The sequence below is a fragment of the Mustelus asterias genome, chromosome 14 (genome assembly GCF_964213995.1).
Source record: "Mustelus asterias chromosome 14, sMusAst1.hap1.1, whole genome shotgun sequence".
NCBI lineage: Eukaryota > Metazoa > Chordata > Chondrichthyes > Carcharhiniformes > Triakidae > Mustelus > Mustelus asterias.
Window position 1 is genome coordinate 14,663,475 of NC_135814.1, and position 22,509 is coordinate 14,685,983.

At 44.0% G+C, this 22,509-nt stretch overlaps 1 protein-coding gene across 1 annotated transcript in view; it reads right to left on the reverse strand.

Moving 5' to 3' along the window:
* LOC144504124 (contactin-associated protein-like 5) overlaps positions 1–22,509 on the reverse strand; it is a 664,070-nt gene that overhangs the window by 450,544 nt on the left and 191,017 nt on the right. Inside the window, exons 5-7 of the mRNA XM_078229300.1 lie at positions 11,358–11,565; positions 7,267–7,447; positions 1,823–1,966 (exon numbers count right to left, since the gene is read on the reverse strand). Of these exons, the coding sequence (XP_078085426.1) occupies positions 1,823–1,966; positions 7,267–7,447; positions 11,358–11,565 (533 nt within the window). The remainder of the gene's footprint in view (positions 1–1,822; positions 1,967–7,266; positions 7,448–11,357; positions 11,566–22,509) is intronic.

The following is a 22,509-nucleotide window of genomic DNA, read 5'->3' on the forward strand; positions in this document are numbered from 1 at the left end:
GATCTGCCACTGCCTGGCCAGAATCCAATGTGTCACAGAATCGACAGAATGGCTGGAATCTTCAAGGCGTTCACGCTCTGCCGATGCCGCCAGCAAGGAAGGAGAATTTGGCGCTTAGCCCAATCACCATTCACTCCAGGGGGGCTGGAGAATCCCACCGGCGAGAACAACCGGAAAAGTCTGGCCAATATTTTTCATCCAATACCAAAATGGAGCTGAAACAACACAATTGGTCTGTGACAAATGTATTCATTGAATCAATTATTACTTTCTGACATGATATGCTTTTTATTACTATTTAATTATAAATAAAATTATTCATAGAATCATGGAATGGTTCAGCTGCGGCGAAGTCAGTTTGGCCCATCATGCCTGTACTGACCTTTTGAACGATCTATCCGATTTTCTTGCTCTTTCTCCTTCGCCCTGTAACATTTTTCCTGTCAACTGTTTATCCATTTCCATTTTGAAAGTTATTCTTTTATCTGCTTCCACCCTTTAAGGCCATTTCTTGGTTGCTATTTTCTGGTAGGAAACACAGCAGCCATTTTGCACACAGTAAGATCCCACAGAGAAGGACTGCCCTGCTCTCCTTCAATAGAATGCGAAGAGATTTATTTTTCTTACATTGACTGAACAGGATCTCATTTTGACATCTCATTCAAAAATGACATCTCCCTCAGTGCAACAGCCCACTGGAATGTCAGCCTGGTATTTTGGGCTGAAGTCTATGGAGTTTGGTTTCAACACCTGGCCTACTTAATCCCAAATGAGAGTGCTATCAACTGAGCCAGCATTGACACTCTACAATTTACCAAATGCTTTGTTCTACAAGCCTTTCAGAACATCTGTTTTACTGCAGTGTTTCTAAGGCTCTTGTGACCTCAGTGTACCTTTAAGAAATGTTCTTTTTTAAATGCTCTCTGCGGTTGTAAGCAGACCTTTTCCTTTTTCTTCTCATTGTTGCCGGGTCACCTGCCAGAAGTCCTTTTATTGCTACTTCAATGGCTTAAATTGGGTTTTTGTTTATTTTTACTCTGGGATCTTTTATGACCTTACATTGTGAGGGGGAAGATTGATTGACAAGTCAAAGTCAGGTGGTTCCTCCCCAGGAAAGAAATCTAAGGATTCATTTTCAGATTTAATTTAGAAGGGGGTGGACATCAAGCTGGAAAGCAGTGTTTCTCTCTCTCCTTGGTTTTAGAAATTCTGCTTTTAGCTGGAAGCAAGGTTCCTGGCCTTTCTGCAGTAAAAAATCTGTTGTTGGTGGTTGGCTTGACTAGATCTCCCTGGTGTTTTGAGAAACTGTTCTGACTCCAAGTTTCTGTGTATGCCTCAAGAGAACTATAGCATTCAACCAAAGGACTAAATTCCAGTAGCACATGAACAATAGTCTTTGCTGTGTTATACCTGTGGCAAGAGTTTTGTTTATGGGATTTGTTTAATTGGAACGATGCTTAGCTGTTAAGGTTTATGCAATATCATGTTTTTTTTCTTGTTTATAATTGATAAAAGTTATTGCTAATTTTCTTATGATACATGTTAACTATATTCTTAACTAAACTTTGTCTGATAAAGGCTCCTCAGTGGGTCAGTTGAATCATATCTGAAGTGAAATATCTCATGCTCGACCTAGTCAAATTCAAAGTGCAAAATTTATGATCCAGGTGGGCTCCATAAAACACTTTGGGTGTTTTTGGCCTGAATTATAACACTCTATTTAATCCTCTGTCCAAGACACAGAGTGAGCATGGTGACAAAATGGATCTTGTGGCCGCTTTCTGTTTCATGAACACTCTTGATTCGATGTTGCCGATCATACCATAATGTGTATCTGAGGTTTGTGTCTCTTAGCCAGGTCAATGATATTCACTCCGTTGTAATAGAGATTCTCGATGCAGCCATGAAAATTCTTCCTCAGAAAATTCACCGATTTGCCTGGAACTGGGATACCTCCAAAACTGAGCTTTGAAAGGGAAATAAAAAGGACAGATAAAAAGGAATGATTATTACAGCATTGCTTCACAAGGGGGGGTGGGGAGTGGGGGGGGGTGGGGGGTGGGGGGGGTGGGGGGGTGGGGGGTGGGGGGGTGGGGGGTGGGGGGGGTTGGGGGGGGTGGGGGGGGGTGGGGGGGTGGGGGGGGTGGGGGGGTGGGGGGGGGAGCGGTTTCCGGCCATGCCCGCTCCAAGGCTGGAAAATCCCGCCCGTGGTCAATGGACCTTTGTATGGTCCATATCCAGCCTGTTATGATTCCCGTGGGAAAATTCCACCCTGTGAGTTTTGTTTTTTTCAGGTGCTGCAATACAGCATTTTTCCCTGATAATTAAATGACTCTCAGTTTCCAATTGCTGTGCAATAGCTGGCAGAGTAATTCTGATTTGATTATTGAGAAGTAATCAATTTAGAACTTGATGTTTTCATCATAGGGTCTGGAACTTTTGTTCACGTTGTAAGTGATCAAAACGGATGCACTGAGAATTGTCGTACACAACATCAGGCATAATGGTTTTAACCCACAGTATCAATAAAATGTTTTTGTTCAGCTATGAAATGCAATTCTTGCAGGAATGTTGGCCCCTTCCAACAAGTAAATCCAACAGTCCTGATTTTAGCTTTTGTGGTGTTTCTAATGTGACAATTCACCTGTGTGGAATCATAGAATCCCTACAGTGCAGGAGGCCATTCAGCCCATTGAGTCTGCACCTTACCCAGCATCTTACCCAGGCTCTATCCCTGTAAATCCAAGTCTTCGCCCTGATAATCCCCCTAACCTACACATTTTGGGACACTAAGGGGCAATTTAGCATGGCCAATGAACCTAACCCGCACATCTTTTGACTGTGGGAGGAAACCAGAGCACCCAGAGGAAATCCACACCGACATGGGGAGAACATGCAAACTCCACACAGACAGTGACCCAAGGCCGGAATCAAACCCGGATTCCTGGCGCTGTGAGGCAGCAGTGCGAACCACTGTTTTACACTCAGCCAAATCTCCATCCACTGCAGCAGGATGGGAAAATCCCAGCCACGGGCGAGGTCAGAGAAATCGGCCCTGGGCCTTTGTATCTGCAAGCATTGCACCCAAGTTTCACAGGGTTAAGATCAAACACCGTGTTACAATGCGGCACTAAATTCCTGTGACGCAATGAGAAACTTATAATTGTGTCCAACATGCTTTTGACATTAATTAAAATGCAGGCTATTTGATTCCTTATTATTCTGCTTTTGTGGAACATTTAACTGAGACAAGAAGTGAATTACTCATGATTGATTGGGGTATGAACGCAGCTATCTCATGTCATGTTCCCTAACACTGCGTTAGTAAATGTGGTGGTGAATGTAGCAATCAGCAGCAATACATGGACCATGTGAACTGGATAGATTACAGATTTGATCTATGGTCTATCCTGAGTTAGGTGATCTCAGACAGCCTCATGATGAGGGTAAAACTGTACAGTCAAGATTTTATTTTGAAAATTTAAGGAATTATTACTGAAGCTTGATCAAATTTAATGTACCAGCAGTGTGTTAATGGGTAAATTTATTTAAAGCTTGCTGAACTGAAAGAGTTACCTTGTTAGCTCGAACTGCTGACACAAAAAAAAAACAGATAATGATATCAGACTAAATGGGGCCACCACTGGTGCTGCTGTTCGGACATTTGCATCCAAGTTAAGAAAACACAGCTTGAGAGCTCTGTGAGAACAAATCTTCCAGCCATCACAAATTAATGACCTTTTTGCAAGTTCGGCCTTCCTCCTCAGGCATAAGTGACCATGAGGTCCACTGACCATCAATAAGGATCAGAGATACCAACAGCGGACATTAATTAACCAGTGCAATTTGGGGCATCAGGAAGAAAAGTATGAGAACTGACTCTCCAAGAAATTTAGCACTCTTCTGCAGCAGTGAGTTGGATCCATCGTATAGAAAGAGGCACCTAAGCCCTCCTCTGAACTGATTATTTGTTGATGTGATGGACATTTAACTTGTCCTTTTTTGAGCATTGCATTGTGTTGTACGATTTCCTGTAATTTATCCTTTAGCTATATATTGGATTTAGCTTTGTGTTTAATAAATACACCGGAATTTTGTCCTGAAACTGTGTCTGGTTATTTGTCACAAATAGAGGTCCAAATCGTGAAAGCTGGAGATCTGAATCTCACTTACAGATACAGCATCTTACAGCCTCTTAATGTGAATCATAGAATCCCTATAGTGCAGAAAGAGGCCATTCAGCCCATCACGTCTGCACCGACCACAATCCCACCCAGGCCCTATCCCCATAACCCCATATATTTACCCTGCTAATCCCCCTGACAAGGGGCAATTTAGCATGGCCAATCAGCCTAACCTGCACATCTTTGGACTTTGGGAGGAAATCGGAGCACCTGGAGGAAACCCCATGCAGACACGGGGAGAACATGCAAACTCCACACAGACAGTTACCCAAGCCAGGAATCAGACCCAGGTCGCTGGTGCTGTGAGACAACAATGTTAACCACTGTGCCACCATGCTGCCCCCGTGCCTGAAGTAATGTATTTTGGGGTGCTCTTAGAGTCACATGGACTCGAAACATTAATTCTGTTCCTCTCTCCAGAGATGCTGCCAAATTTATCTATCATTTTCATCTTCTATTATAAGGTACAGATATAATGGAGTCAATTCACTATTTCCATTGTCATGTGAGTAATCAGATTGGCGTGTGTTGAACTCATCGTCCAATTTAGGTCGCGATATTCAGGATACGAAGGAGAAAACTGGAGGGGTGGTTTGGGTGGAGGGGTGGGGGGGATCATGGGTGAAGGGGAGTGGAGGTGGGGTGCGATGCGGGGGGTGATGTGTGTTGGGGAGGGAGAGTCGGAAAATGTAAACACTAAAAAGTTATTTGACTTTTTCAGGATGTTTGAGAATTAGAGGTTAGTTTGATGAGGTTGGCATGCAATGTCTTCAGGAGTGACATATATGGCATTGAAGCGAGTCCTGGATATGAGATTATTCATGATGAGTCCCTATAATCCTATAAGTAGGATTTGTTACGTCTCCAGTCATTCGGAACAAATGTGGCAGAGTTCTCGATAAGGAAATAAATTATTTCTGTTGTGCTTCCTGACTGGGGAAAGTTGTTCTCAATTGTGCATAGTAATTATACTTTTAAAAATTGATCAATTTGTGTTTGAAGTAATTTTAGTGCTTTATCCCATCTTGTTTTTCACCATTTCAAGAGTATTATTTCACTATAAAAACTGATGGGACAATGGGACCTCCGGGGATAAACATGTGCAGAAAACTGGTCCAAGTTATCTGGATTGCCAAATGTTCCATTGGCCAAACTTTTCCAGCCCTTCTCACTGGTGGGATCTTCCAGTCCTGCCGATGGTGAATCCTGTGGTATGTTCCCCAGCGGCATAGGGTATGTGGCACACAAATCCCCGTCGTCATCGGCGGGACTGGAAAATCTTGTCGCCGACCAATGGCAGGTTGCCTCTGCCACTGGGAAATTCACCACGGGGGCGGACAGGAATTTAAAAAGAGACATTTTAATTTTTAAAATTATATTGCAACCAATGTGAAGCCAATGGAGCATGAGATACCTCTCGGTGAGACATCATGTTTCTATAAATGAGACTGAGTTTACTCCATGCTTAGCAATGCGAAGCAGTTTACATTGATGTAAAAGGAAAACCATAAGACCATAAGACATAGGAGCGGAAGTAAGGCCATTCGGCCCATCGAGTCCACTCCACCATTCAATCATGGTTGATTTCAACTCCATTTACCCGCTCTCTCCCCATAGCCCTTAATTCCTCGAGAAATCAAGAATTTATCAATTTCTGTCTTGAAGACGCTCAACGTCTCGGCCTCCACAGCCCTCTGTGGCAATGAATTCCACAGACCCACCACTCTCTGGCTGAAGAAATTTCTCCTCATCTCTGTTCTAAAGTGACTCCCTTTTATTCTAAGGCTGTGCCCCCGCGTCCTAGTCTCCCCTGTTAATGGAAACAACTTCCCTACGTCCATCCTATCTAAGCCGTTCAAAACCAATTAACATCCAACAGATTGTACAGAACAAGCGATCTCTATTTGAACAACAACAAAAAAACTGTAACATTAATCAAGTTCTGGTTAACCAGTCCAGAGTCGGGTGACCTCACTTGACAAAGGATGGGAGGGCCCTTGAAAGGGTACAGACCGGGTGTGAGAGACTTTAGCTATAGGATTAGGTGGGAGAGGTTGAAGTGGTTCTTCCTGGAGCAAAGGGATTTGAAGGGAGATTTGACAGAGGTGTACAAAACAATGACAGGTTAAGGTAAAGTGGACAAAGCAAATAATTTCCTGTTAGCTGATGGTGCAATAACGAAGGGACACAGATTTAAGGTTTTGGGCAAGAGATGAAATGGGGACGTGAGGAAGAAAATTCTTATTCAATGAATGGTGATGACCTGGAACTCAAAAGGATTCTGGATGGGTACTTGAAGGAAATAAACGTGAGAGCTAGGGAGGTAGGACGGACAGAATGGTACTGACTGGATTGCTCTACAGAGAGCCCACATAGAATCCACAGAATCCTTACAGTGCAGAAGGAGGCCATTCGGCCCATCACGTCTGCACTGACAACAATCTCAACCAGGCTCTATCCCCGCAACCCTACATATTTATCCTGCTAATCCCTCGAACATATGCATCCCAGGACACTAAGGGGCAATTTAGCGTGGCCAATCAACCTAACCTGCACATCTTTGAACTGTGGGAGGAAACCGGAGCACCCAGAGAAAACCCACGTAGGCACGGGGAGAATGTGCAAACTCTACACAGATAGGAAGTCCAAGCTGGGAATCGAACCTGAGTCCCTGGAGCTGTGAGGCAGCAGTGCTAACCATGGTGCCATTGTGCCGCCCTGGATTTGATGCACTGAATTGCCTCTTCCTGTGTCACAATGACGCTTTGACAAATATTACGAAGTATTTATTTAAGGCACAGGAGAAATAATTCATTCACCTCAGATGAACTTCCTCCCACTCTCCATCGTCAACACATCATTCTATTCATTTCTTCCTCATCTTGTTTCCATTTACATTGATCGATGCTGCAACTTGCGATAGCAATTTTCACATTCTTACCATTCTCTGGGTCAAGCATGAAGTCCTTATTGGATTTATGAGTGCCTATCTTAGTCCTGATCTCATCTGCAACGTGAATGAAAACTTGGAAATACTTATTTTCAATGTTTGACTTGCCTTCTCCTCAGCTACAAGTCTCACCTCGTAATCAATATCCAGATAATCAAACTCTCCCTTGGTTCGGAAGTGCTGCGTGTGCTTATCCACGGTGAAATTCACTTGCTTGTTGTAGCGTTCGATTGTAATGGAATGCCAGTGCTGATCGTCCAGCAGACTCCCCAGTGTGACCGAGGTGTGACCGTTAATGGAATGCAACTTTGTGCTACCTAAAATGCAGAAAAAGTACGGTCACATTTTCCCAAATCAATGAAAACCTTGACAGATACGCCTGAAGCATCAAAATGGAAATCCAGCTGAGCTATATAATGAAACATGGGAACTTTTAAATCAACAGAGAAACTGGTTTGATCAATTTTAAATGATGGGTATCCACCTGAGACATTGAAGTTTACAGCAGGAAAAAGGAGTCTGATTGTAGAATCAAAGGATCTTACAACATTGTGGGAGGTTTCTCAGATCATTTGGCCTTTACAGCTCTCTGGAGAAGTTATTCAATTAGTCACTCTTCTTCTCTGAGAGTTTTGCTAAAGTTTAAAGTTTAATTATTAGTATCACAAGTAGGCTTACATTAACACTGTAATGAAGCTACTGTGAAAATCCCCTAGTCGCCACTTTCAGGCGCCTGTTCGGGTACACTGAGGGAGAATTTAGCATGGCCAATGCACCTAACCAGCACGTCTTTTGGATTGTGGGAGGAAACTGGAAGATCCAGAGGAAACCCATGCAGAAATGGGGGGAGAACTTGTAGACTCCGCACATACAGTCACTCAAACCAGGAATCGAACCCGGGTCCCTCGCGCTGTGAGGCAGCAGTGCTAACCACTGTGCCACCGTGCCCTTATAATTGTTAGCTTTGTTACCTTTTCAGGTAATTATCCAATTCCCTTTTGCAGGTTACTGTTGATTCTGTTTCCGCCATGCTTTCGGGCATACCCTGGTCACTGACCCGTTTGGTAAAAATATATTGGCAATTATCTTAAATCTGCCTCCTCTGAATATGGACCCCTTGCAGTTCCTCTTCCTTCAGCAAGACCCTCGGAACTAAATCTCTCCTTAAACCTCTCCACTGGAAAGGGAACAATTCCAGCTTCTCAAGTCTCTCTGCATAACTGAAAGTCCTCATGCCTAAAATCACTGCGGTAAATCACCTCTGCACCTTTCTCAAAGTTCTCAATACCCTTCTTAAAGTTTGGTGTCCACTCTTTGGGTACAATAATCCAGCTGAAACCTAAACCAGGGATTAATTGAAGGGAGTAACTATGTACTTCAAGCCTCTATTTATGAATCAATGGATTACAGTATTTTTAATGATTTGTCACTTCTCCTGACACTTTTGAAGATATGTGTATATGAGCCCTGTATATGAGCCCTGTATATGAGCCTTACACACCTGTATCCACCTTAAAATGACACCATTTAAAAAATTTTATTGCTCCTCATTTTTTCATTCCAAATCTTGTCTGCCATTTTTTTCTGCAGCCTCTCCATTCTGCGTGTCTCCATTATTGTTTTGTCCCTTCTTCTCTCCACTTCTCAATCCCCTCTTTTTATCCACACTCCTTTTTGGAGATGGCATGGGTTCTACTTCCAACACTGGGTGGAATTTAAACTTTCAGCTAAACAAATACTCATCTGTGATAAACTCAATCTGCACCTCATCTCTCTTTTCCCTCTCTCCTCAGAACTCACTATGTCTGTACTCCATGAACTCTTCCTATATATTTTTCTAATTGTGGCCATCCATTCGACCTCCCATTTTGTGAAGATGTTGCTATGCTGGATCAATGACCAGGTCATCTCCAATTAGTTCCTTCTATTCACCTCCATTCCCCCAAGTGACATGAAACTGTTTTCACAAACCCAGCTGTCTAGTCTTTTAGCATCACCCAGCCCCCTCCCTGACACACATCACTTCTGCAACCACTAATTTGCTCCACAACCTTCACAATTTATTCCCCTGTTCCAGAAAAATCCTTATCTCTCTCCCAAGATGATCATTTCTCCAGTACAGCCCCGACTTCCCTCCAATTTGTCCAATGGGAGCAATTTTGAGGGTGTTATACACAATTGGTTTGGCCACTCATCACCACTGCTGTCTCAGCACATCAAATAAACCCTTCACCCACTTTTGCAAAACCTTTCCGCTCCCCAAGGAGCATCTCCCAGTTTCTTAACTCCACTGCCAACCATCCCCTTCGAATTTCTCCCTTGTCCATATTAATTGCCGATCCCAATAGACACTTGCGGACTTCCTTGTCATTGACTATCTGTTCATCTGCCTATGCTGCTTTCCTTTGTCCTGCCAACCTTGCCTCAGGCTCCACGCATGTTAGCCTGAATCTGCAAATCAATTTTGTGTTCCTCGACTCGTTCCTCGTGCATTCTCGCAGTTCATCTTGTCAATCAGGCCCAACTTCTCCTCCATTGACTCTGTTTCCACTAAACTGCCATTTTTATGGTTCTTGCACAAGTTGACGTTGCGAATGATTCCCTTTCCTCAGGCATCCTGCATGTTTCTTTCTAACATTCTAACAAAACTAACACTCCCGCTCACTCTTCAAAAATGTCCATTCGTGTTCCCCCAGTCCTTCTTCCCACAACTCATTGTCCCCTTGGCAGCCCCCTTAAAATCAGTGAAAGTTTGTCACTTTCCAAATTCATGCCCCTCCTTTCCATTATTTTGTGTTTGAAACTCTCCGATCACACTTACTGTCCACCAATATAAGTGAATGTAACAAAGACCAAGAAAGGTTTCCTCAGTAACTGTGTATACAGTGCACCTTCCCTCCTCATCTTCCTCATACTTTCCGATCCTTTTCACATGGCCTATCAACTACCTACCCAACTGTCATGGCCCTTGCTCGCTTTCACTCTAATTTACACAACTGTTGCCACAGCATCTTTAACGATGGATAAGCTTCACACTTTGCCCTCAGCGCCACCATCATTATCTGTCGCAAAAACAGAAAATGCTGGAAAATCTCTGCAGGTGTGACAGCATCTGTGCAGAGAGAACAAAGCCAATGTTTTGAGTCTGGATGACTCTTAGAATCCCTACAGTGCAGAAGGAGGCCATTTGGTGCACTGACTCCCTGAAAGAGTATCTTATCCAGGCCCACCCCTCTGCCTTGTCTGCATATCCCCATGCTTTTACCATGTCCAATTCCCCCTAACCTACACATCTTGGGCCACTTTAGGAACAAGTTAGCTAATCCACCTAATCTTTAGAGTGTGGGATGAAACTGGAGCACCCGGAGGAAACCCACGTAGACACGGGGAGAACATGCCAACTCCACACAGACAGTCACCCAAGGCTGGAATCGAACTTGGGTGTCTTGCACTGTGAGGCAGCAATGCTAACCTCTGACCCTTCATCAGAGCTAAAGAAAATTGGAAATAGGATGAGATTTATACTGTTCTGTGTGTTGAGGGGGGAGGGGGGGCAGTGGGAGCTGGTAGAGTGCCACTTCCTACTGCTCTTGCCTCCCCCACCCCCCCCCCATCTTCACCCCACCCTACCACAACAATATAAATCTCATCCTATTTCCAGTCCTCTTTAGCTCTGATGAAGAGTCATCCAGTATTGAAATGTTAGCTCTGTTCTTGCTCCACAAATGTTGGCTGGGGTTCCCCAGTGTCGTTCACCCCACCACCACTGCTGGCGAGAACGGGGAATTTGGCGCTGAGCCAAATCTCCATTCACAGCAGCGGAACTGGAGAATCCCAGCCGTGGACAAGGTTGGAGAACCCTAGCCCCTGTCAGACCTGCTGATATTTTCCAGCATTTTCTGTTTTTGTTTCAGATTCCGGCAGACGCAGCAATTTGCCTTGATCATTATTTGTAGGGCTTCCTCAAGATCTATCTTTGGCCATTCCTCTGCCCCACCCATAAATTTCCCCACAAGATGGATTGTAGTTTATGTAGTTCTAAGAGGCAGCTGGATATAGCGCTTGGAGCGATCAAAGGTTATGGGGAAAATACAGGATTAGGCTATTGAGTTGGACGATCAGCCATGGCAGAGCAGTCTCGAAGGGCCAAATGGCCTCTTCCTGCTCCAATCTTCTGTGTTTCTATGTTTCTATTATTATTGCAGATTTGTGTATTCAAATACTTACCTAAATTGATCTCCAGTGAGAGTTTGCCTTTCTTTAGCTCCAGTGTGATACAATCTCCCCTTTGCCCCTCTCCATGCAACATAACGCCATCACTCTGCATCGTCTTGAACTTCAAAGAAATGATGTCCTTGACGGTACTCATACTCTTTTGATTGAATCTGTAAAGTAGGGAACTTCTTCCATCAAAGTCAGCTACGTCAGATTCTGCAGAGGAGGAAAACACGCTCATGTCAAATTTCAAAAGAATTCTCAATGTCCCGTGGCAAAGCTAAAATGGAAGGGGCTGAATTTTTGTGAAGAGTCAGCCACAGTGACTGCAGCTGCAAATCCAGGACTAAGCCCTGGAGAAATAATATAAATATTGGATTGCTCGGAATCTGTGACTGAAATTACAGAAATCAATCTGGAGGAGCCCTGCAAGAGTTCATCACTCACTGTCAAATAAGGATTAATTTATTTCCATTGACATTGTCCTAATATCTGATTAGTATCCCACCCCCGCTACAGATTGTATCACATTGCCAGGCAATGACCATCTCCAATCTCCAACAAAAGAAAATCAACAATCCCACTCCTCCCCCCTTGACATTTAAAGGAATTAACATCACTGTATCACCACTATCTTGGGGGAGAAGGGGGTCACCATTGACCAGAAACTGAAATCATAGAATCCTTATAGTGCAGAAGGAGGCCATTTGGCCCATTGTGCCTGCACTGACAACAATCCCACCCAGGCCCTATCCCCATAACCTCATGTATTTACTCTGCTAGTCTCCACTGACACTAAGGGGCAATATTGCATAGCCAATCAACCCCAACCTGCACATCTTTGGAATGTGGGAGGAAACCGGAGCACCTGGAGGAATCCCATGCAGACACGGGGAGAATGTGCAAACTCCGCACAGACAGTGACCCGAGGCCAGAATTGAACCCGGATCCCTGGCGCTGTGAGGCAGCAGTGCTAACCACTGTGCCACCGTGCCATCTGTAATAAGTCTTCGGAGGCAGAAGTCCTTCATCAAAATCCCTTTATTTACAACTCTAACAGCAGTACACAGAGTGCTAGCAGTCAGCAGTCTATCTCCGAGGGTGTTAGAGGAACTGCCACTCCCGGTTAGGTGCAAGGCAAAGACTCCCTGATTGGCCCATCAGTTGGATCCACTCTTTTTATTGTCAAAACAGTTATACAAATACAAAAGTACTTTACACTATTCAAAAAATGCCACCTCAATTACAGATTATAAAGTTAACACTCAACAACAAACTTGTCATTTAAATACAACGGCACAAACAACAAAGCACCATAACGGATTGCTGGTATGCTTTGCAAGTTGTCCACAATCCACCTTCCAAGCTGCAGACAACTCACAACAATAATAAGCCAGTGACTTTTTATGTAAACTGTACCGATTGCTAACCCCATCCATTAACCAATAACGAACAACCACTACCTTGCATTAAGAAAGGGTTTGTGGTAGGTTATCTTTGACTTTCCAGGGCATTGCCCTCTATATTTCCCCCTCCCGAGGGTTCAGCTCTCGGGACTACACGTTCCGAGACTGACCGTCTGGGGATCACACCACAGTATAACAACAAATATCTCCATCACAATACAATAACCATTGTGAGTTGTCTGCAACCTCCAGGGTTTCATCTTCTGGATGTTCTCACCTCCCGGATTTTTGCCTGCCTGATTATCCAGGGGTTACTTTATCCTTTACTACAGGCAATCCACAAGGACAGATTGTAAACCAAAAAATAGTATTAACACAATATAACAAGCAACTCTATTATGCTGGAAATAAACATCGCAGATTGTCTGCAACCCTCCAGGGCACTGCTTCCTGGGTTTTTCCCCAGCCGGGAACCCTCCAGAGGTACTTATGTCCAGGGTTTACACCTTACAAATTTTCAGCTGGGGGGAGTGGGGGAAGCCACCCCGGAGCTACTCTGTCCGGACCTCCTTTTCAGATTTTCGGCCGGGGTGGTGGGGGAGGGTGCTCTCCGGGGTACTCAGTCCGGGCACTACCTTCTGGAATTTCCCCGAGACAATGGGGACCCTCCGGGTTTACTCTGTCTGGGGCTTCACCTTTTGGAACTCTCCCTTGTCGGATGTTACACCCCCTGGTGGTTACTCTATCCGGGTGGGGGAGGGGGGAAAACGGCCCCTGGACCACAAACAATACAAAAAAGAAAAGGGGGGGATTCCCACAGACTAATACAATACAAGGCCTCATAATACAATAACAGCCAATCCCTTTATAACAATAGAGTCCATTATAATTAATAATAGAGTCCATTATAATTAACAATATAGTCCACTCTCAGCAACAATAGACTCCATTGCAGGTTATCTTGCAACATTCCAGGGGCGACATCTTTCATGGCTTTCGGTTTTAGGGTTATGCCTTCGCAAAGTTCATCTGAATACTTCCAAGGTTCCACCTCGTTGGACCAGATCTTCTGAGGTAACGCCTCCAAGATCACACCTTCCTAAGTTGCACCTTCCAGGGTTGAATCTTCCTAAATCACATTTTCCGGGGTACTCTTTCCTGGGTTGGGTCTTCTAGAGTTGCTGGGCCACGCCTTTCAGGTCACGCGAGTCTCAACTGGAACATCACCTCTCACACAAGTCCCAGCCGCGACAAACGATCTTGTACGATTCCCAAACAAGACAGATGGAAACACACTTTGACCCTTAGACAGGAATCAAAAGAAGACCCAGGAGGAGGAATTTACTGAGGCCCAGGGGTGGCTTTGACTCTGCTTCATGGAGATTGTTGGCCTGGAAAGTGTTGCCAGGTTATCAAAGCAGCAATCAGCTCCAACTGGCACCAGCACTGAGAATAAAATTCTGGAGAGGGAGGCACTTCAGGCAGAGAAAGCAATGGGAAACAGGGCCAGAAACATAGGCCTCAGGCCCCTCGGCCCTAGGCCCCAGGCCACAGCAACCGTACCCAGCCTCAACACCCTGCTCAGTTGTTGGAGACAGGAGTCCTCCCCCCACCAAGAGACTACTCTAACAGAACTGCATACAGAGTGCTAGTATTTAGCAGACTAACTCCGGGGGTGTCAGAAGAACTGACACTCCTGGTTAAGTACAAGGCAAAGACCACCTGATTGGCCCATCAATTGGATCAGGGACATCTTTTGGTGCCCAACCAAATAAACAAAATCAAATTAACTTAGGGACAACTCAAAAGGGGCAGCTCCCAAAAGGAGGGGAACTGTCCGAAACAAAAGACAAAGCGGAAAATAAACTTAAGACATCAAATTAAAATGTGATTAATGTGGTCCATAATGCACCCCATCCCTGCGGATCCTTAATCAGGGAATTCATACTCCAATACGCCAACCTCAATGGTTTGATTGAAGTCAATACACCGTCCTAAATGGGCCAGCCCTTTAAATACAATGGCTGCAACAGTAGGTCAGAGGCTGGGAATTCTGAGCAGTGTAAATCACCTGCTAACTCCCCCAAAAACTGTCCATTATCTACCAGGCACAAGTGATGGAGTGTGATGGAATACTCTCCACTTGCCTGGATGAGTCTGGCTTCAACAATACTTAAGAAGCTCGACAGCATACTCCAACACCTCACAGCATCACTCATCTTCAAACTCCCTTTCTCCCCCTCCTCCTCCCCGTCTCCTCGGCTCTGCCCAGTCATCACAAAGTTTCGCCACATTAGGCCAGGACTTCTCAGTGTGGAAGATAGACAGGCATCACATTATAGAAGGAATGGAAGGCATTATAAAGAATTTCTTTTTGTATTATATGGTGCTGTCTAAGAAATTGTTTTCTTCAGCGATCTAGAATTACAATCAATGAGTTTCCATTGTGGAAAGCAATATATATTCATTTGATTTGAACTTTCAAAATACTATTTCTTTCTTCGTGTGAGAGTAGGTCTGTGCGCATGAGTCCTTAATAACTGTCAGCATTAATGGAAAAAAATACTGAAAGAATCCAAATGAGTCAGCATTGCATGCTTGCAATTTTGGGGGAAAATATCATTTTCTTTTCAAAATAATTGATTTCAGTCACTGTTATTATCGAACTTTCATGCCAAAATTGAATGCAGAGTTTTTTCTGAAGGTTTGTCCCTTTGAAGCTGTTCAGTATGAATCACTCTCTTTTAGAAAATTGACTTGGATGTATCTTAATCTTTAAGTGGGTCAAGAACTTCCAAGTCACACAATAAGGTAATTAAAAATATAAGAGCTCCTTGAAGAATCAGATGTGGAATTATCTTCCATCGGCTTTCAATAGAGGTTTACCAAAAATCTTCAAGCCATTGCTAGTAGGGCATTGGATTAGACAGTAATGAACAGGTAGCCTACCAGAACGTTAAAGTTATTAAAGTTAAAGTTTATTTATTAGTGTTACAAGTAGGCTTACATTAACGCTGCAATGAAGTTACTGTGAAAATCCCCCAGTCGCCACACTCCGGCGCCTGAGGGAGAATTTAGCATGGCCAATGCACCCTAACCAGCACGTCCTTCGGACTGTGGAAGGAAACCGGAACACCCGGAGAAAACCCACGCAGACAGAGGGAGAATGTGCAGACTCCACACAGACAGTGACCCAAGCTTAACGGAGAAAGAAAGGCTGGGTTCTTAATTATCCTATCAGATTAGAAACCATAGAATCCTTACAGTGCAGAAGGAGGTGATACAGTCCAACAAGTCTGCACCAACTCTCTGAAAGAGCATCCCACCAGCACCCCCCACCCCCCTCCCACTGCACCTCCCCACCCCCACCCCCCACCATCGCCACACTCTGTACCACCTAACCGACACGTTCCTTGACATGAAGGGACAATTTTGGAATGGACAATCCAGTCCACATCTTTGCATCGGTTGCTTGATGTGATAAAGGGGAATCTTATCTGAAGCTTTTCAGTAATAGTATTCTCAAATAAAATCAATGCTGAGTTGAATATTAAGTCTCAGATATGGTAGGGAAATGGCAGTACAGTGGTGATGTACCTGGACTAGTAATTCACAGGCCCAGATTAATACTCTGGGTACATGTGTTCACATCCCACCATGGTAGGTGGTGAAATTTCAATTCCCGTCATAAAATCTCAAATTAACACCTAGTCTCAGTGATGGTGACCTTCACATCAATTATCATTTTTTAAAAATCTGGTTCGACTAAGTTTATTTATTCGTCACAAGTAAGGCTTAAATTAACACGGCAATGAAGTTACTATGAAATTCCCCTCGTCGCCACACTCCGGTGCCTGTTCAGGTCAATGCACCTAACCAGCGCGTCTTTCAGATTGTGGGAGAAAACTGGAGCGCCTGGAGGAAACCCATGCAGGCACGGGGAGAATGTGCAACCTCCACACTGACAGTGACCCAAGCTTGGAATCGAACTCGTGTCCCTGGCACTGTGAGGCAGCAGTGCTAAGCACTGTGTCACCATGCCGCCTTAATGTCCTTTAAGGAAGAAAGTTTGCGGTTGTCTGGCCTACATGTAACTCCAGAATTACAGCAATGTGGTTGAGTGTCTTTAAGACAGAGAGAGATAAGTTCTTGATCAATAAGGGGATCAAGGGTTACAGGAAGAAGGCAGAAAAATGGGGATGAGAATCATAGCCATGATTGAATAGCGGAGAAAATTCAATGGGCCGAATGGCTCCTATATCTTAATGTCATTTGGTCTTATGGACGGAGATTTGGCTAAGCACCAAATTCTCCATCCTCGCTTGCAGTAGTGGCGGAATGTTAATGTCCAGAAAATTTTGGTCCTCATTTCTGTTTGTGTGATCATGTTGTGTGCAAATTGTCTGCAGCCCGTGTGTGGCCTTATGAGTTAAATCCATTTGGGGAAAGGAGATGAATGCTTCTTCTCACTGACAGCTGTTCAAATCCCAAAAAATTGCCAAGTCAACAATGACATGAAGCCCCCACTGACACCTGGGAATCCCTGGCCCTAGACCACCGGGAGTGGTGCAAGGATCTCAGGGGAGGGAGCCGCAGAGTTTCATCGCTGAGAGCAAGCTGAAGCCAAGCTTCAGAGGAGCGTGTGGGAACCCAGGCACACAACCTATCCTCTCCTCCAACCCCTATCTGCTCAACCTGTGACAGAGACTGCAGGCCATGCACTGGCCTCCTCTGTTACCTGAGAACTCAGTTTTAGTGCAGAATCATAGAATCCCCACAGTGCAGAAGGAGGCCATTCAGCCCATCAAGTCTGTACCCGACCACAATCCCACCCAAGCCCTATTCCTATTACCCCACAGATTTACCCTGCTAATCCCCCTGATCAATTTAGCGTGGCCAATCAACCTAACCCGCACATCTTTGGATTGTGGGAGGAAACCGGAGCACCCGGAGGAAAGCCATTCAGACATGGGGAGAACTCCACACATCCAGCGACCCATGGCCGGAATTGAACCCAGGTCTCTGGTGCTGTGAGGCAGCAGTGCTAACCATTATGCCACCGTGCCTCCCAAAGCGAGCAAGGCATTCTCTACCCTGAGGAGCTGTCTAAGAAGATGAAGACAGCAGTGACTACAGTTGAGAAGCCCTTGATTGATCCTGGAGTATTTTGAGACATTCTGCGGCCACACAAGGTACTATATGGATGCGAGTATATTATTTTCTTCGTTAAAAGCACTTAAGTACTATGGAATAACTTTGATAGCTTCAAACATAATGCTGGCTACTAATCTCAGTAACTGTCCTTCACCTTTGAAGCCCAGAGTTAAATCCATTTGGGGAAAGGAGATGAATGTCTCCTCTCACTGACAGCCATTCAGATCCCAAAAAAACAAATGGAAGGTTCTGTGAGTCATCGCCACGTCGGCAATGACATTTTGGCTCACTCACCTAACCTATCGATATCCATTTGCAAATTTCTTTATCGCAACTTAGGGTGGAATTTTTCCTGTATCGCCTGCCATGGGAATCGTAATGGGCGGGACAGGTCCATGCAAAAGTTCGTTAACTTCGGGTGGGAATTTACAGCCTTGGGGTGAGCATGGACGGAAAATCCCACCCTAACTATCCCACCTATTTTAGTGTCATCTGCAAATTTGGCTATAGTCACTTCTATCCCTGCGTCCAGATCATTCAAATAGATTGTAAAATGTTGGGACCCAAGGATCAAGCCCTGTGGCACCCCATCTTGCCAATCAGAAAAGACTGAGCACGGTAGCACAGTGGTTAGCACTGCTGCTTCACAGCTCCAGGGTCCCGGGTTCGATTCCCGGCTCGGGTCACTGTCTGTGTGGAGTTTGCACATTCTCCTCGTGTCTGCGTGGGTTTCCTCCGGGTGCTCCGGTTTCCTCCCACAGTCCAAAGATGTGCGGGTTAGGTTGATTGGCCAGGTTAAAATTGCCCCTGAGATGCGTAGGTTAGAGGGATTAGCGGGTAAATATGTGGGGGGTAGGGCCTGGGTGGGATTGTGGTCGGTGCAGACTCGATGGGCCGAATGGCCTCCTTCTGCACTGTAGGGTTTCTATGATAATTCTATGATAATTCTGTCTGCCTAATCTCCCCGTTTCAGGTCTTCAGAGAACGAGTGGTTTGATATGTGACAATGCAGGCAGAGAAAGCACAGAAGACAAAATCTGATTAGCCGCAATCCTGGCTGAAGAAGGTGTGCAGCATAATAACATTATAGAATCATTAAAAAAAAAAGGGGGAAAAAAATCCAATGTTTGACAAAACCACTAATCACACTCAGCATGAACAAAAAAAAAAGGATAATTAATCTGAGGAGATAAATTCATGGAGTCGGTGACTCAATGAAGATGTAAAGAAAACCCACCAACAATTGATGTTATTCAGCTGACTGATTCTCTTTTCCTTAAAGAAATCAATAGGGACTGTCTATCTACGCTATTTTATCACAGCAATTTGTATGCTGTCTGTGGATAGGGTCCTCTTTCAACACACTTCAAGACATGAAGATTATTATTTTTTTCTCTCACCATGTCTGCGTGCTAAACAGTAAGATTGCAATTTCTATGTGGACGATTTTGAGCCTGCACTCTCTGTCTGCGGGAATGGCGGCGCGTGCTCAGAATCCGGAGAGCGCGGTTCGTGCCGGCGAATTTCCGAATTCCAATCTTCCCGGGCCCCTCACTGGGGGAGTGGCGTGAAACACACCGCAGGACTGCAGAAAGCTAATCTTAATAGAATCGCAATAAATGCCAAAATTCCATCTGCCTTCTTTATTACCTGCTGTAGCTACATACCTGTTCTTAGCGATTCATGCACAAGAACGCACAAATCCATCTGCACTGAAGCACTCTGACGTTTCTCTGCGTTTAGATAATAATTTGCCTTTCTACTTTTTCTGGCCAAAATGGATAACCGCACACTTATTCACCTTAAACTCCATCTGCCACATTTTGGCTCACTCACCTAACCTATCGATATCCATTTGCAAATTTCTTTATCGCAACTTAGGGTGGAATTTTTCCTGTATCGCCTGCCATGGGAATCGTAATGGGCGGGACAGGTCCATGCAAAAGTTCGTTAACTTCGGGTGGGAATTTACAGCCTTGGGGTGAGCATGGACGGAAAATCCCACCCTAACTATCCCACCTATTTTAGTGTCATCTGCAAATTTGGCTATAGTCACTTCTATCCCTGCGTCCAGATCATTCAAATAGATTGTAAAATGTTGGGACCCAAGGATCAAGCCCTGTGGCACCCCATCTTGCCAATCAGAAAAGACTGAGCAGGAGAAAGATGTCTCAGGTTTTTTTAGTGCTGTCATTAGTCGGAAAAAGGATGAGTCAGGTAAGAAGAGGGTGAGTTAACTGTGTTGCGAATGTGCAACTGGATTTCCGACATTGACCTCTGCTACTACCCTTAGTTGGAGTAACATCTACTGCAGCAGTTCCTGTCTTTTCCAGAGAAGGAATTCAATCTCCTGGGGTTGACAGAGTCAGGAGTACAGAGCGGAATTATATCCTTGTTTGCAATATTACTTCAGGTATGTAAATGAAAAATGGAATATCTCCAAAATGCATTTAGAATCATAGAATCCCTACAGTGCAGAAGAAGGCCATTCGGCCCATTGAGCCTGCACCAACAACGAACCCACCCAGGCCCTATCCCTGTAATCCCATGTATTTACCCAGCGAGTCCCCCTGACACTAAGGGTCAATCAGCATGGCCAATCAACTCAACCCGCACATCTTTGGACTGTGGGAGCACCCAGAGGAAACCCACAGACACGGCGAGAACATGCAAACTCCACACAGTCATCTGAGGCCGGAATTGAGCCCAGGTCCAGGTAAACAACACATGATTAGGCAGACACAATCTCAATTTAACTTTCTGACTCGCACCTTCAGATTAAAGCAATATGTCTCAGCCCAGAATATTCAGGAGAGTCTGATATAGTCAAATAAAAATTTTAATTGAAGGAGGTTAATGACACTATAGACAATTCAAAGTATGAATTTGACAACGTTATTCTGAATTATGCTTTTCTTGCGAAGTTTCCATGATTCCATGTCCTGGCCAAACATTGAATTTTACCCCCTGATTGAATATTCCTCTTGACACTGGATGAGCAACATGGGAAAGTATCCTATTGCCTGTGGGTTTGTTATTTCCTATTTTGATCAGCGTCAATAAAAAAAAAATTAACTGGAGACAAAATATGCCTCATATTTTCTGATGAGATGATTCTGAAATTCTGATTAGATGTTTCTGGATATCATGGGCTAATTTATTTTGCACCATCATTCTTTATACATTTCCACTGATATTGTCAGGAGTTAACTGAACCAATGACATTTACATTATCTTTTCCATCCCAGACATTGTTCGTGTGAAATTAAGACAACATCACTTCGGTGAAAATCATTTATTGCCAAGATTGATAACGTTGAACATTTACACACTGGGTTTATATGAGTGATTGAAGGAATATCTTAAAATGTTAAGTTTGGACCACTGGATTAAATCACATAAAAATAAATTCTGTTTCAATACCCTATTTCCCACTCTTGTCCCTTTCTTATCAGTGTCATATCTCAACATTAAAAAACACTGAATAAACTAAACAATGTTTTATTTTATTCCTGTAACATTGATTCGATGTTTTGATTTAAACAATGTTTTATTTTATTCCTGTAACATTGATTCGATGTTTTGATTTGATTTATTATTGTCACATGTATTAACATACAGTGAAAAGTATTGTTTCTTGCGCGCTGTACCGTTCATAGAGAAGGAAATGAGAGAGTGCAGAATGAAGTGTTACAGTCATAGCTAGGGTCTGGAGAAAAATCAACTTAATGCGAGGTAGGTCCATTCAAAGGTCTGACAGCAACAGGGAAGAAGCTGTTCTTGAGTCGGTTGGTACACGACCTCAGACTTTTGTATCTTTTTCCTGACGGAAGAAGGTGGAAGAGAGAATGTCCGGGGTGCATGGGGTCCTTAATTATGCTGGCTGCTTTGCGGAAAGTGTAGACAAAGTCAATGGATGGGAGGCTGGTTCGCGTGATGGATTGGGCTACATTCACGACCTTTTGTAGATTCTTGCAGTCTTGGACAGAGCAGGAGCCATACCAAGCTGTGATACAACCAGAAAGAATGCTTTCTATGGTGCATCTGCAAAAGTTGGTGAGAGTCGTAGTTGACATGTCAAATTTCCTTGATGTGTAATGAGATGTAATATTTAAAAACTGACTCTTGTGTATTGCACTGAAAAACGTGGACTTATAGAGTAGGCAGCCATTGTTGAACTAAATTCATTTAAACCTCCCCACAAAACAGAGAGGGAAGCAAAGAGGGTAGGTCTATAATATATTACACTCCTTATCCACTTCAAAAAAACAAATTATACATTAAAACACACAATGGTATATTGTCAGTTAGGATTATATTTACTGGTGTTCAGAAGAGTAGGAGGGGATCTCATAGAAACTTATAAAATTCTAACAGAGTTAGACTGGATAGATTCAGAAAGAATGTTCCCACTGGTGGGGGAGTCCAGAACTAGGGATCATAGTTTAAGGATAAGGGGTAAATCTTTCAGAACTGAGAACTGATGAGAAATATCTTCACCCAAAGGGTGGTGAATGTGTGGAATTCACTACCATAGAATGTAGTTGAGGCCAAAACGTCGTGTGATTTCAAGAAGAAATTAGATACAGCTCTTGGGACT